At 41.7% G+C, this 15,235-nt stretch overlaps 1 protein-coding gene and 1 pseudogene across 1 annotated transcript; one reads left to right on the forward strand and one right to left on the reverse strand.

Moving 5' to 3' along the window:
• Nucleotides 1-10,494: 10,494 nt before the first annotated feature.
• LOC114026262 lies at nucleotides 10,495-11,023 on the reverse strand (annotated as a pseudogene).
• A 958-nt stretch (nucleotides 11,024-11,981) lies between these two features.
• Nucleotides 11,982-14,178, forward strand: LOC114026254 (TNF receptor-associated factor 4-like). Its single transcript, XM_027839914.1, is given in 4 exon segments — nucleotides 11,982-13,087; nucleotides 13,089-13,120; nucleotides 13,926-14,048; nucleotides 14,051-14,178. Coding segments are annotated over 4 exon segments (1,389 nt in total).
• The last annotated feature ends 1,057 nt before the right edge of the window (nucleotides 14,179-15,235 follow it).

Genomic DNA, 15,235 nt, shown 5'->3' on the forward strand with positions numbered 1-15,235 from the left:
CCTCTTCTATGAAAGACTCCATTCTATGACTATAACATCACATGTCCTCAGCTTAAAGGGGCAGTAATTTGCTGATTGAGAAATCCAAGGCTTCACATTTCATTCTTTCTGGAGGACTCAGGCTCCTCCCCACTGCTTAGCGGATATAATCTGAGGAGACAGTATGATACCTGGTAGCCTCAAATGTGAAGACCACATTCTCTCAATTTTATCCAATTTATGTCTTGTTTGTTTGCACATCTTCTCCTCCAGGAGATTGTGAGGCCCTTGGGGGCAAGAGCTTTTTTCTCTTTGTATCCCCAGTGCTTAGCACATTGCCTGACACATAGTGGGTGCTTAATATATGCTTGTTGACTTGACTTATTTCCCTCAATTGAATATAATCTCTCTGAGGACTGGTACTCTTTTTTAGTTTTATGTTATCATCCTTCAGCACATAGCAATCATTCATTTCCTTATTCATTGGAACAACTGTTTCTTAAGTGGATCCCAAAGACAAGGCACTGTGTTAGGCACTGTGGACACAAAGACAGCAGTCTAGTACAAGTGCCTTGTATATAGGGAAGGAAGATGCCTTCTACATAGTGAGTGATTAACAAATGTTTGATAGATTGAATGGAATTAGTTCTTTCCCATAGTCCCCTTAAAACACTCAGAGGCTGTTTGAAAAATTCTCTGCAAGTATCAAGTCAGATGTGAAGACCAGATTGATAGAGAACACTGTGCCAAGAACTTTACACATGTTAATTCATTTGATCCTCCAACAACCCTATGAGGTGGGTGCTACTATTGTTCTTGTTTTACTGCTGAGGAAACTGAGGGAGACAAACACTGAGTTGATGTCTCTTCAGTTGTTTCTCTGTGCTCCAGTGACTTCTGGTCAAAAGAGAGTTCCTTCCAAGGTCAAAGCCCTTGGGAGAGTGTAGGAACTCTGCATATTGCCTGCCCACTCACTAGCTTGCAGACACTCACAGCCACACCAGTTTTCAAGGCAATGAGTCTGGGGGAAGAAGCTATGCTCATTTTAGATTAACAAAGAAAAAAAAAGTTAATGAAGAAGAGTGAAAGGTTAATCCCAAAGCAAGGGCTTTACCTTTGATTAAGGGTAAAGTTCAAGTTAAGGACACATTCAGAGTTAATGAATGACAAAGAAAATTAGCTTATCATGGTCACTTTCTGTTGTTGTAGTTTGTCCTTCCTTCTCAAAGAGGACCAGTGACTTCAGGAGGGTAAAGTCTTGAGTTGCAAGCGAATTGGATTTAAGTGAGGCAGAGTTGTACAAAGTCATCAGCCTCACTCTCTCTTCCAGAGTCATCAGAGTCTAGAGGTAAGACATCAGTCAAGACCACTGATGATGGCCCAGCCACTGCATTTTAGAATGAGAATGGACCTCAGGGGCTCTCTACTTCAACTTCTACCTGATCAAGAATTCCCTTGCAACACACCTGACAAGGCTATAGACAATCTCAGAGGGACGACACTAACATTAAGTGAAATCTTTGAAACCTGTGAAGCACTTGGAGCCAGCTGTCAACATTTCTTAGATCCTGATTCTGTCATCCAACACACAAGATATTCATCTCATTTTTCTCTTCTCTACAAATTTGATAAGCATAGTTCCTGTACCTCCATCCAAATCAATTGATCCAAGGCTATAGATCCTTGGGCCAATGAGAGATTATTGAGGTGCCTCATCATAGACATCCTTCCAAACTGATGCCAGCCTGCCAACAACTTCTTTTTGGGTCTGCTCAGTCAAGTAGTTGCAAATGATCTCATGGCTAGACCACATCACTATACCTTATCCATAAAGATAGTAAAAGTCAAATATTTGCCTAAAATCTAGATATATGTCCACAGCATCTCCTGTTGTTACAGTCTAATTACCCTTTTCAGAAAATAAGGTCAATCTTGTATGATGTAAACCTGACGGAGCCCAGCATTTACTGATCACTGCTGTCCTTTCTAGATGGTCACAAACCATCCCTTTAAATTTTGCCAACTCATTTAGATGAGTTGTTTCAATCTATGCTCTATGTTTTTCTCATCATTATTCTTTCTTCTAGCTATTTAATCATCCTGGTCTTTTCTCTGACAAATTGTTAAGCTGAATTGGTTCAAATTCCAAAGCACCTGGACTTTTCTTGGCCTGGAATACAAACTAAGACAAAAGGCTCATAGTTTGGGGACCACAATCACATCTCACTACCCTGGTATCAGTTCTGCTGCTGCTTATACTAGTCCTAGTTCGAGTTAAACATGATGGCCATCATGTTCTCCATCTGACTTTTCCTCCAATGAAGCCATCAATCAGTTAATCAATGAAAAATCATGCATTAAATCCTTCCTACTCTGAGCTAAGTGCTAAAGATACAAAGAAATGTAAAAACAGTCCATTCCCACGGGGCTTACATTTTATTGGAAGAGTTAACAGGCTAATAAATAATATTCACAGTGGATGGAAGGTCATCTCAGAAGAGAATGCACTAGGAGATGGGGTCCAGGGCTGAAGGATTTGAGCTGAATCTTGAAGGAAGACAGAGAAATGAAAAAAAAAGAACCAAGTGGGGGCAGGATTCCATGTGTAAAGGTGGGGTTGAAACTACCTTACTCCATTTTTCTTTGATGACTTAACTAGGTGAGATCTTTAGACTAAATAGGAAAAATCCTATGAACTGGAATGATATTGCACAAGAATCATACAGGCGTGGGACAAGAGCTTGGCTCCAGGGAGTCTAGAAATCTTTAAGCTAGTTACAACCAGATTGATTCAAAACATTGCAGTAAGCCTGGTTGGTCTAGCAAGGCTGCAAGTCATTGCTATACCTCCCTAATTGTTTACTATTCTACTTACCACAGCAGCCATTTCAAACCTTTGCATGGCCCCCTTAACCTCCCATGGCTCCTCATCCTGCCTCTCCCTCAACTGAGAATCTTGCCTCATAGTTCACTGTGAAAAAAGGAAGCCATTCACTGAGAGCTCCCCCTTCTTCTCTCCTCAACTCATATCATTCAGACGTCTTTGGACACTATCTCCTCCTTCATCCCTGTCTCATATGAAAAAGTAGATGGCCCTTCCCCTTATCCTTCTCATACAGGCAAATCCCTCTACATGCACAAATCATCCTATTCCATCCCATCATGTCCAGCAGATTGCCCCTTAAGTAATCCCTACTCTCTTGCTAATCTCTCTAGGACTTTTGGCCATACCACTGCTGCCTACGAACATACCCATGTCTCCCACATCATTAAAAAATTTTGGGGGGTGGAGCCACAATGATGGAATAAAGAAAGAACTCTCCTGATCTCTTCCAAACTTACCTCCAGAAAACTATAAAATAACACCTCAAAATGAATTCTGGAGTGACAGAACTAACCAAAAGATAGAGTGAAACAATTTGTCAGCCCAAGACAACTTAGAAGGCCACTAGGAAAGGTTGTCCCACTAGGGTGAAAGGAGAGCACAACTCATGCAAGCCAGCAGTAGGCCAAGCCACAGAAAGCCAGCAGCCAAGCCCCTGTGCAGGTCAGAGGTGAGGTCCCATGTCTCTAGCCTAGCAAGCTAGCAGCCAGGCACCAGGCACCCAACACAAGAAACTTGGGACAGTGCTTCCTGCCTCCTAGAAGCAGAGTTTAATTATAAAAGTCACAAAATAGGCTGGAAAAATGAGCAAAAAAAATCTTTTTAAAAGAGCCTAATCAAAGAATGTTACTATGGTGACAGGGGAGATCAAAACACAGATTCAGAAGAGAACAACAATGTCAAAACACCTGCATGCAAAACCTCAAATAAAAATGCCTCAGGACTAAAAAAAACCTCCTGAAACAGCTCAAAAAAGATTTTAAAAATCAAACAAGAGAAATAGAAGAAAAATTGAGAAAAGAAATGAGAATAATGCCAGAGAATTGTGAAAAAAAAGAGTTATGTTTTTGGGGGGATTGGGAAAGGAAGCACAAAAAATGAAAAAGAAGTACAAAAATCCACTGAAGAAAACAACTCCTTAAAAAATAAAAGTGGCCAAATAGGAAAGGAGGTACAAAAGCTCTCCAAAGAAAATAATTCCTTAAAAATTAGAATTGGGCAAATAAAAGCTAATACTTCCATGAGACACCAAGAAATAATTAAACAAAATCAAAAGAATGATAGAATAGGAGGAAATGTAAAATATCTCATTGGAAAAACTACTAGCCTGGAAAATAGATCCAGGAGAGATAATTTAAGAATTCTTGGACTACCTGAAAGCCATGATCAAAAAAAGAGCCTAGACATCATCTTTCAAGAAATTATTAAGGAAAACTACACTGATACTCAAGAATCAGAGAATAAAATACAAATTTAAAGAATCTAATGACCACTGCCTGAAAGTGATCCCAAAATAAAAACTCCTAGGAATATCATAGCTAAATTACAGAGTTTCCAGGTCAAGGACAAAATATTGCAAGCAGACAGAAAGAAACAATTCAACTATCATGGAGCTACAGTCAGGATAGCATAAGATTTAGCAGCTTCTACATTAAATAATCAAGGATTTGGAATATGATATTTCAGAGGGAAAAGGAGCTTAGATTACAACCAAGAATTGCATACCCAGTGAAACTGAGCATAATCCTTCAGGGGGTTGGGAAGAATGGACATTCATTGAAATAGAAGACTTTCAAGTATTCCTGATGAAAAGACCAGAGCTGAACAGAAAAATTAGATTTTCAAATATAAGACTCAAGAGAAGCATAAAGAGGTAAACAAGAAAGAGCAAACATAAGGGTTTCAACAATATTAAGCTGTTTACATCCCTACATGGGAAGATGGTACATGTAACTCTCAAGAACTTTATCACTATTAGGGCAGTTAGAAAGTGTATACATGAATAGAAGGTGTGAGTATAAGTTAATTTTGATGGGATGATACTAAAAAAACAAAATTAAGGGATAAAAGGAGGACTGTACTGGGAGAAGAGAGAAAGGAAAGTTAAAATAGGGTAAATTATCACACACAAAGAGGTGCAAAGGACTTATTCCAGTGGAGGAAAAGATGGGGGTTAGGGTGGTCATAGCTTGTAATTTATTCTCATCAGAATTGACTCAAAGAGGGAATAACATACACATTGTGTGGTGTATAGAAATCTTTCTTACCCAAAAGGGCAGGGGAATAACCAAAGGGGAAGGGAACTGATAAAAGAGAGGGCAGATTGGGGGAGGCAGTGATCAGAAGCAAAACACTGGTGAGAAGAGAGGGGGGCAGAGAGGGAGGGGGGGAGAAATAAGATAGAGCAAAATACAGTATTAGTAATCATAACTGTGAATGTGAGTGGGATGAACTCACCCATAAAAAAAGAAATTGATAGCAAAATAGATTAAAAACAGAATTCTACAATATGTTGTTTACAAGAAACACACTTGAAACAGAGAGACATACATAGAGTAAAGAAAAGTGACTGGGGCTGAATCTATTGTGCTTCAGCTGAAGTAGAAAAAAAAAAAGCAGAGGCAGCAATCATGATCTCAGACAAAGCAAAAACAAAAATTTTTCTAATTAAAAGAGATAAGAAAAGAAACTACATCTTATTGAAAGGTACCATGGACATTGAAGCAATATCAATAATGAATATATATGCACCAAATGGTATAGCATCCAAATTTTAAAGAAAAAGTTAAATGAGTGACAGGAGGAAATAGATAATAAAACTATACTAGTAGGAGATTTCAACTTTCTCCTCTCAGAACTACATAAATCTAACAAAAAAGAAAGAAAAATTAAAGGGGTGAATAGAATTCTAGAAAATTAGTATGATAGACCTCTGGAGAAAATTGAATAGGAATAAAAATGAGTATACATATTTTCTCAGGAGTACGGATACCTACACAAAAATTGGCCATATGTTAGGGCATTAAAAACTTCACCACCAAATGCAGAAAAGCAGAAATATAAAATGCTTCTTTTTCAGATCATAATGCAGTAAAATTTCATTCAATAAAGGGCAGTGGAGAAAAACGGATTAAAAATTAATTGGAGGGGCAGGTAGGTGGAGCAGTGGAAAGAGCACTGGCCCTGGATTCAGGAGGACCTGAGTTCAAATCCAGCCTCAGACACATAACACTTACTAGCTGTGTGACCCTGGGCAAATCACTTAACCCTGATTGCCTCACCAAAAAAAAGCAAAAAAAAAAAATTAATTGGAAACTAAATAATCTAAACCTAAGAAATAAGTGGGTCAAAGAACAAATCATAGGAATAATCAATAATTTTAATAAAAAGAATGACAACAATGAGATAACATACCAAAATTTTTGGATGCAGCCAAAACAGTACTTAAGGGAAAATTTATATCTCTAAAATATATCAATATTATATCAATAAAATAGAGAAAGAGCAGATCAATGAATTGTACATACAACTAAAAAAAGCTAACACACACACACACACACACGCAAATTTTAAATGGCCAATTAAATACCAAATTAGAAATCCTGAAAACCAAAAGTCAGATTAATAAAATTGAAAGTAAGAAAACTATTGAGCTAACAAATAAAACTAGGAGCTAGTTTTATGGAAAAAATAACCTAGATAAACCATTGTTTACTTCAATTTAAAAAAGGAAAGGGACAAATTAAATTACCATTATCAAAAAGGAAAGGAACAAATTCCCCACCAATGAAGAGAAAAATAAAGCAATTATTAAGAGTTGTTTTGCTCAGTTATATGCCAATAAATCTGACAATCTAAGTGAAATGGATGAACACTTACAAAAATATAAATTGTCAAGACTAACAGAAGAGGAAATAGAATACTTAAATAACCTCATCTTAAGAAAAAATTAAACAAGCCATCAGTGAACTCCCTAAAAAAATAATCCCCAGAACCAGATGAGTTCACAAGTGAATTCTACCAAATATTTAAAGAGTAATTAATCCCAATACTATATAAACTATTTGGAAAAATAGGTGGAGTCCTACCAAATTCCTTTTATGACACAAATTTAGTTCTGAGACCTAAACCATCAAGAACAAAAACAGAAAAAGAAAACTATAGATCAATTTTTCTAATGAGTATTGATATAAAAATGTTAAATCAAATACTAATAATGAGATTATAGCAATATATCACAAGGATAATATACTATGACTAGGTGGGATTTATGCCAAGAAAGCAACACTGATTCAATATTAGGAAAACTATCAGCACAATTGACCATATCAATAACAAAACCAACAGAAATTATATGATTATCTCAATAGATGCAAAAAAAACCCCTTGGATAAAATACAACACTCATTCTTATTAAAAACACTTAAGAGCACAGGAATAACTGGAGCTATCCTTAAAATGATATCTAAAACCATCAGCAAGCATTATCCATAATGGGGATAGGCTAAAAGCCTTCCCAATAAGATCAAGGGTGAAGCAAGGATGCTCATTATCACCACTATTATTCAATATTGTACTAGAAATTCTAGCTTAGCGATAAAAGAAGAAAACAAAATTGAAGGAAAAAGAATAGGCAATGAAGAAACAAAACCACCACTCTTTGCAGATGATACAATGGTATATTTAAAGAATCCTAAAGTATCAACTGCAAAATTAGCTGAAATAATTAACAACTTTAGCAAAGTTGCAGGATATAAAATAAACACATGAATGATCAGCATTTCTAAATTTTACCAACAAAATCCAGCAGGAAGAGAGAGAAGGAGAAATCTCATTTAAAATAACTATAGACAATAAAAAATGCTTGGGAGTCTGCCTGCCAAGACAAACCCAGGAATTATGTGGACACAATTACAAAACACTTTTCACTTTAATAAAATCATGTCTAAACACTTGGGAAAATATTAATTGTTCATGGAGAGGCCAAACCAATATGATAAAAATGACAATACCACCTAAATTAATTTATTTATTTTGTGCTCTATGAATAAAATTACAAAAAATGTTATGTTAAAGCTGTAAAAATAATAACAAAATTCATCTGGAAGAGTGAGAAAAATATGAAGGAAGGTAACCTAGTTATACCAAATCTTAAAATGTAATCAAAGTGGTAATAATCAAAACAATCTGGTACTGGCTAAAAAATACAGTGGTAGATCAGTAGAATAGATTAGCTACACAATACATTGTAGTAAATGACCATAGTAATTTAATGTTTGATAAACCCAAAGATCCAAACTTTTTTGACAAAATCTCACTATTTGATAAAAATTGCTGGGAAAACTGGAAACATTATGGCAGAAACTGGGTACAGACAAATATCTCACACCATACGCCAAGATAAGGTCAAAATGGGTACATGATTTAGACATAAAGGATGATACCATAAGCAAATTAGGTGAGCATGGCAATAGTTTCCTTGTCATATCTATGGAGAAGAGAAGAATTTAGGACCAAACAAGAAACAGAGAGCATTACAAAATATAAAATGGATAATTTTGATATTAAATTGAAAATTTTTGCACAAAAAAAACCAATGCAACCAAAATTAGAAGAAAAGCAGAAAACTGGGGTGGGAGGCATGGGATTTGCAACAAGCATCTCTGATAAAGGTCTCTTTTCTCAGATATATAAAGAACTTAATCAAATTTATAAGAATACAAGTCATTCTCCAGTTGAGAAATGGTCAAGTAATATGAACAGGCAGTTTTCAGATGAAGTAATTAAAGTTATCATATGAAAAAATTTCTCTAAATTCCTATTGATTAGAGAAATGCAAATTAAGCCAACTCTGAGGTACTACCTCACACCCATCAGATTGACTCATATAACAGAGAAGGAAAATGATAAATGTTTGAGAAGATGTGGGAAAACTGGGACACTGATACACTGTTGGAGTTGTCAACTGATTTTACTATTCTGGAGAGCAATTTGGAACTATGCTAAAACTGTGCATACACTTTGATCTAGTAATACCACTATTAGGTCTATATTCCAAAGAGATCAAAAAAAGGAGGGAATTGCCCTATTTGTGCAAAAATATTTGTAGCAATTCTTTTTCTGATGGCTAAGAATTGGAAACTGAGGGGATGTCCATCAATTGGGGAATGGCTGAACAAGTTCTGGTATATGAGTATAATGGAATATGATTTTGCTACAAGAAATGATGAACAGGATTATTTCAGAAAAACCTGGACAGATTTACATGAACTGATATGGAATGAAGTGAACAGAGCCAGGAGAACATTGTACACAGTAACAGCAATACTGTGTTATGAGCAACTGTGAATGAGTTAGCTATTCTCAGTAATAAAATGATCCAAGACAATCCTAAAGATACCGGTGAAAAATGCTGTCCACCTCCAGGGAAAGAACTGATAGCATCTGAATACAGATCAAAGTATACTGTTTCATTTTCTTTCCTTCTTTCATCTTTTTTTTTGTTTGAATTTTCATCAACAAAATGACTAATATGGCCTCAGACACTTGACACTTACTAGCCATGTGACTCTAGACAAGTCACTTAACCCTGATTGCCTCATCAAAAAAGCAAAAAAAAAATGACTAATATGGAAATGTGTTTTACATGATTGCACATGTATAACCTATATCAGATTGCTAACTGTCTCAGGGAGTGGATAGAAAAGAGAGGGAAGGATAGAATTTAGAACTCAATTTTTTTTTTAAAAGAATGTTAAAATTGTTTTTACGTGCACTTGGGGAGAAAGTAAAATATATTTTTAGAAAAATTTTGTGGGTGTGGAGCCAAGATGGCAGAGTAAAAGCAGTGACTTGCTTGAGCTCTCCCCCAAACCCCTCCAAATACCTGTAAAAATGGCTCTAAATAAATTCTAAAGCAGCAGAACCCACAAAAAGACAGAGTGAAACAAATTTCCAGTCCACGACAGCCTGGGTGGTTTTTTGGAGGGGTCTATCGTGTAGGGCTAGGAGAGGAACGCAGTTCAGAGCAGGCATGTAGGCCTCAGAGAACCTGGAGCAGTCCTCAGAGGACTGAATCACAGGCAGCTATGGTAATTTCCAGACTTCTCAACCCATGCTAAAGACAGCTTAAAAGGTCAGTAGGAAGAGTCTGTGTCTGCGGTGAGAGAGAAGCGCATGGTTGGTCCCAGCCCCATTCCCTGAGCTCACCCCAGGGCAGCGGCTGCCTCCTGAGCTTCCAACCCACAGATTGAGGGGGAATCAAGTGACTGATCAGAGGGAGATTGCAGGGATCTCTCTGCTGGTGCGGGATTCTCTTGCTTTGCCCATGCTTGGATCTGGGTCACAGTTCTGGGTGGCGGTCCTGGGGTGAGGAAGAATGCTAGTGTGGCAGAGTTCCTAATAGTGGTGGAGAGGAAATCCTCCTCACAGTTCCAAGACAGAAAAGAGTGCTTGTGGTCACTCATAGACCAGAGCAATCGAAGAAGGATTTGGGAAGGCTTTTGTGTCCCTGATTTCCCAGTGGGTTCCCATTCCAGGCTGTCCCTCACCAGCATCATAGGAGTCAGTCCCATGAATTTCAGCCCCTACCCAGGCCCACACTCCCACCCCTGTTCCACAGGTCCTATTCTTTAGTGAGTCTCCTCTGCTCCCCTAGAAACAGGTGCACTTTCTGTGGCTCCTGGGGCAGGACCAGGGCTCTTGACCTTCAGTATGTCTTCACAGGGCAACTCTATATACTTGCAGGAAGAGCCATGGGCAAGGTGGACTGGGTAGTGGCACCAGTTAGTCTCTATCTTGGCCAGCACAGTCTGTGGCAAGTCAATATGGCAGCATGACACCAGGGCTACCAGATAGATAAGGACATCACTGAGCTCCTCCCCTAATGCCCCTCATTCCACTTCAGACCAGGACAGGGGTCCAGGCCCACCATCAGGCTTCCACTGAAAGAGCTCTGCAAGCTCTCCCACTTCCCCAACAAGGGCCAGAAGAAGGTTCTGAGGTTTATGGAACTGGTCCTAGTCTCGTTCAGCTGCAAACTGTCTGCAGGTGACAGATGTCCTCCAGTATGGGCTCTGGGCTGAAGCTAAATGGGCTATCGTGACCCGCTGCTGCTGCTCCCAACACCCCTGTGCCCTCAGGGTCACTGCCCCTTGGCATGGTGCTGCAGAGCAAAGTAGTGGCTCCAGTGCTGCACAGGACCCACTAACTAAACTAAAGTAAACACCTCACCCTTGATCATAGCACCTTGGAAGAGCTGAAAATTTTCAGGTCCCTAGAAGTATCTCTGAAAACAGCTACACAAAACCCCCAAAGTTTGGGACAATACATTCCCCACACTGGAAGCAGACCCCTACCTTAACAAAGAGTTTAAAGCTCAAGTAATTGTCTGGGATCATGAACAAAGGTGCATAAAAAGTCAGACCATAGAATATTTCCTTGGTAACAAAGAAGATCAAAATATACAACCAGAAGAAGACAACACAGCCAAAGCTCCTACATCCAAAGCCTCCAAGAAAAATATGAATTGATCCCAGGCCATGGAAGAGCTCAAAAAGGATTCTGAGAAGCAAGTAAGAGAAGTAGAGGAAAAACTGAGAGTGATGCAAGAAAATCATGAAAAACAAGTCAACAACTTGCTAAAGGAGACCCAAAAAAATACTGAAGAAAATAACACCTTAAAAAATAGCCTAATCCAACTGGCAAAAGAGGTCCAAAAAGTCAATGAGGAGAAGAATGCCTTAAAAAGCAAAATTGGCCAAATGGAAAAGGAAATCCAAAAGTTTACTGAAGAAAATACTTCCTTAAAAATTAGAATGGAGCAATTGGAAGCTAGTGACTTTATGAGAAATCAAGACACTTTAAACCAAATTCAAAAGAATGAAAAATAGAAAACAATGTGAAATATCTCATTGGAAAAACAACTGATCTGGAAAATAGATCCAGGAGAGAGAATTTAAAAATTATTGGACTATCTGAAAGCCATGATCAAAAAAAGAGCCTACACATCATCTTTCAAGAAATTATCAACTAGTGGGCTTGTGGCGCCTTGCCTCGCTGGGGAGCTGGCTGGCTGTGGGGGCCGCCGGCTGTCACCCCAGCCGCCTGGCCGTGCACCATGCCGGGCTTCTACTATAAGTTCCTGGAGAAGCCCAAGTGGCAGCTACTGTGCCCGCTGTGCAGGAAGGCCATGCGGGAGCAGGTGCAGGTCTCGACCTGTGGCCACTGCTTTTGCGACACCGGCCTGCAGGAGTTTCTCAGTGAAGGAGTTTTTAAGTGTCCTGAGGATCAGCTACCTTTGGACTATGCTAAGATCTACCCAGACCCAGAACTGGAAGTTCAGGTGTTGAGCCTGGCCATCCACTGTATCCACAGGGAGGAGGGCTGCCGCTTACACCACCTGCAGGTCCATCTGAGCTCCTGCTGTTATAACGTGGTCTCTTGCCCCAACCGCTGCAGTGCCAAGCTGAGCCATAGGGACTTGCCTACCCACCTTCACCACGAATGCCCCAAGAGGAGGCTCAAGCGTGACTTCTGTGGCATCAACTTCACGGGAGAAGCCTATGAGAGCCACGAGGGGGTCTGCCCACAGGAGAGTGTGTACTGTGAGAACAAGTGTGGGGCCCAAATGATGCCGCGGCTGCTGGGGCAACACATGATAACGGAGTGTCCCAAGCGGACCCAGCCTTGTGCCTACTGCACCAAGGAGTTTGTCTTTGATACCATCCAGAACCACCAGCACCAGTGCCCCCGCTATCCTTTACCATGCCCCAACCAGTGTGGAATGGGGAGCATTCCTCAAGAGGACCTGTCTAACCACCTGAAAGAAAACTGCAGCTCGGCCCCCGTTCTGTGCCTGTTCAAAGATGCTGGCTGCAAACACTGGTGCCCTAAGCTGGCGATGAGCTGCCACATGGAGGAGAGCGTGAAACCCCACCTGGCTATGATGTGCACCTTGGTGAGTCGGCAGCGGCAGGAGCAGCAGGAGCTTCCAAGGGACATGTCGGTGGACTGCGACGGCGTCCTGATCTGGAAGATCGGTGGCTATGGGCGCTGCCTTCAGGAAGCCAAAGCTTGCTCCAACCACGAATGCTTCAGCCCGGCCTTCTACACCCACAAGTATGGCTACAAGCTCCAGGTGTCGGCCTTCCTCAATGGCAACAGCAGCGGGGAGGGCACCCATCTGTCGCTGTACATCCGAGTGCTGCCCGACGCCTTTGACAACCTTTGCACGACGGGTCACCTTCTCCCTGCTGTGTGAGGGACTGTCTGATGTTGGCAACTGTCAGGTGATTGCTGTGGCAAGATTAGGGTAAGATCTGGGTATTTGGAAGTCGAGGCAGGGGCTGTGGTAGGCGGAGTCATGGTGGACTGGGATGGGCTGGGTACGGAGAAGCCCTGAGGCAGTGGGCAGTGCTATGTGAGATAAGCTGGGTGCAAGGAAGTAGCCGGAGCTTGTGCTCCTGAGGCAAGGGGCAGTGCCACGTGGGAGTGGGACAGCAGAGGATGAGTTCCCTTTGCTTAGTCCCCTCCCTATATGCAACGTCAACCCCAGACACCTCCTTCCTGTGACCTTCCTGACTTCCTGGGTCCCTTTGTGTAGCACTGACCCCAGACGCCTCCTTCCTGTGTCCTTCCTGACTACTCTGTCTATGCACTAATCCCAGACGCCTCCTTCCTGTATCCGGTCCTAGCCTCCTGCGTCACTCCCTCCCCCTTGGTGTGCTAAACTCAGACAGCCCCTTCCGGTATCTGACCCTACAATCATTCGCTAGTAAGCGGGCTGGGGAGGAGGGGCTAAGTAGGTACTTAAGGAACGAGCGTGGTCAGATCACGCGCTCTCTTTTTGCTCCTGCTCTGTTGCTCTGGCCTTCCTGCTTGGCCTTGCTGTGATGGCTTGCTGTGATGGCCTCTGAATAAAGCTCTGGTGTTGGCGCCTCCTGATGGCTCGTCTCTGTGTGTTTATCCAGTTGAGGACCAAAGACTGGTGAGTGAGTATGACTCTGGCAGCCTGCTCCCTATAGGAGGAGTGTTTGGCGCGGCCGGCATAAGGTCGGCGCAGCTGGTACACTGCTGGACCAGAGCGACCCGACGGTCACCAAACCCCAGCACATCATGGACACCTTCCATCCAGACCCCAACTGGAAGAACTTCCAGAAGCCTGGCACCTGGAGGGGCTCTGTGGACAGAGCGCCCTGGGTTTTGGCTGTCCCAAGTTCATCTCCCACCAGGACAGCCGCAAGCGCAACTTTGTGCGTGATGATGCTGTGTTCATCCGTGCTTCTGTCGAGCTGCCCAAGAAGATCCTGAGCTGAGGACTGGGCTGGGCAGGGTGTCCCTGCTGCTGAGGGCAGGGGCACGGGAAGGGGGGCAGGCCCCCCTCTCTTACCCCTCCCCCTTCACCACACTAGGCCAGGTTGCCCTTCTCCGCTGCCCACTGGGCTCCCACTGTGTCCCCCTGCCATGTACCCCCCTCCCTCAGGTGCCTTTTTTGGGTGCTTTTTTCCCCAGTTCCCCTCACCCCCTCTGGGGGATGGGGAGGGTGAAACAGGCACTGGGGTCTTTAAGGGCTTGAAATAAATGATCCTATGAGCTGTCTCCTTTCCTGGGGGGCCTTGGCTGCCTTGGCCCTACTGCCCATTGTACTGCACTGGGGAGCAAGGCTAGCTGCTTGGCCCCCATCCCAAGAGTCATAGGGAGGCGAGGTGGATCTGGAGTTGGCCTGGCTAGTGGTCACTTTGTTTTTTAACTCCACCCCTCCCCCATCCCCTGAAGCTGTGCCCTCTCCGGTTATTTATTGCTCGGGTGCCCAGTGGGGCACAGCGGGGGAACCCTGGTTTGTAATAAATTCTGGATTGTGTATTTAAAAAAAAAAAGAAATTATCAAGGAAAACTGCCCTGATATTTTTGAACTAGAGGGCAAAATAGAAATTGAAAGAATCCACAATCACCTCCTGAAAGAGATCCTCAAAGGAAAAATCCTAGGAATATTGTAGCCAAATTCCAGAGTTCCCAGGTCAAGGAGAAAATATTGCAAGTAGCCAGAAAGAAACAATTCAAGTATTGTGGAAACACAATCAGGATGACATAAGATTTAGCAGCTTCTACATTAAGGGACTGCAGGGCTTGGAACAGAATATTCTGGAGGGCAAAGGAGATAGGATTACAACCAAGAATCACTTACCCAGCAAAACTGAGCATAATCCTTCAGGGGGAAAAATGGATATTCAGTGAAATAGAGGACTTTCAAGCATTCTTGATGAAAAGATCAGAGCTGAACAAAAAAAATTGACTTTCAGATACAAGACTCAAGAGAAACATGAAGAGGTAAACAGGAAAGAGAAATCATAAGAGACTTATTAAGGTTCAACT

The sequence above is a fragment of the Vombatus ursinus genome, unplaced genomic scaffold, assembly GCF_900497805.2.
Source record: "Vombatus ursinus unplaced genomic scaffold, bare-nosed wombat genome assembly UNPS02014837.1, whole genome shotgun sequence".
NCBI lineage: Eukaryota > Metazoa > Chordata > Mammalia > Diprotodontia > Vombatidae > Vombatus > Vombatus ursinus.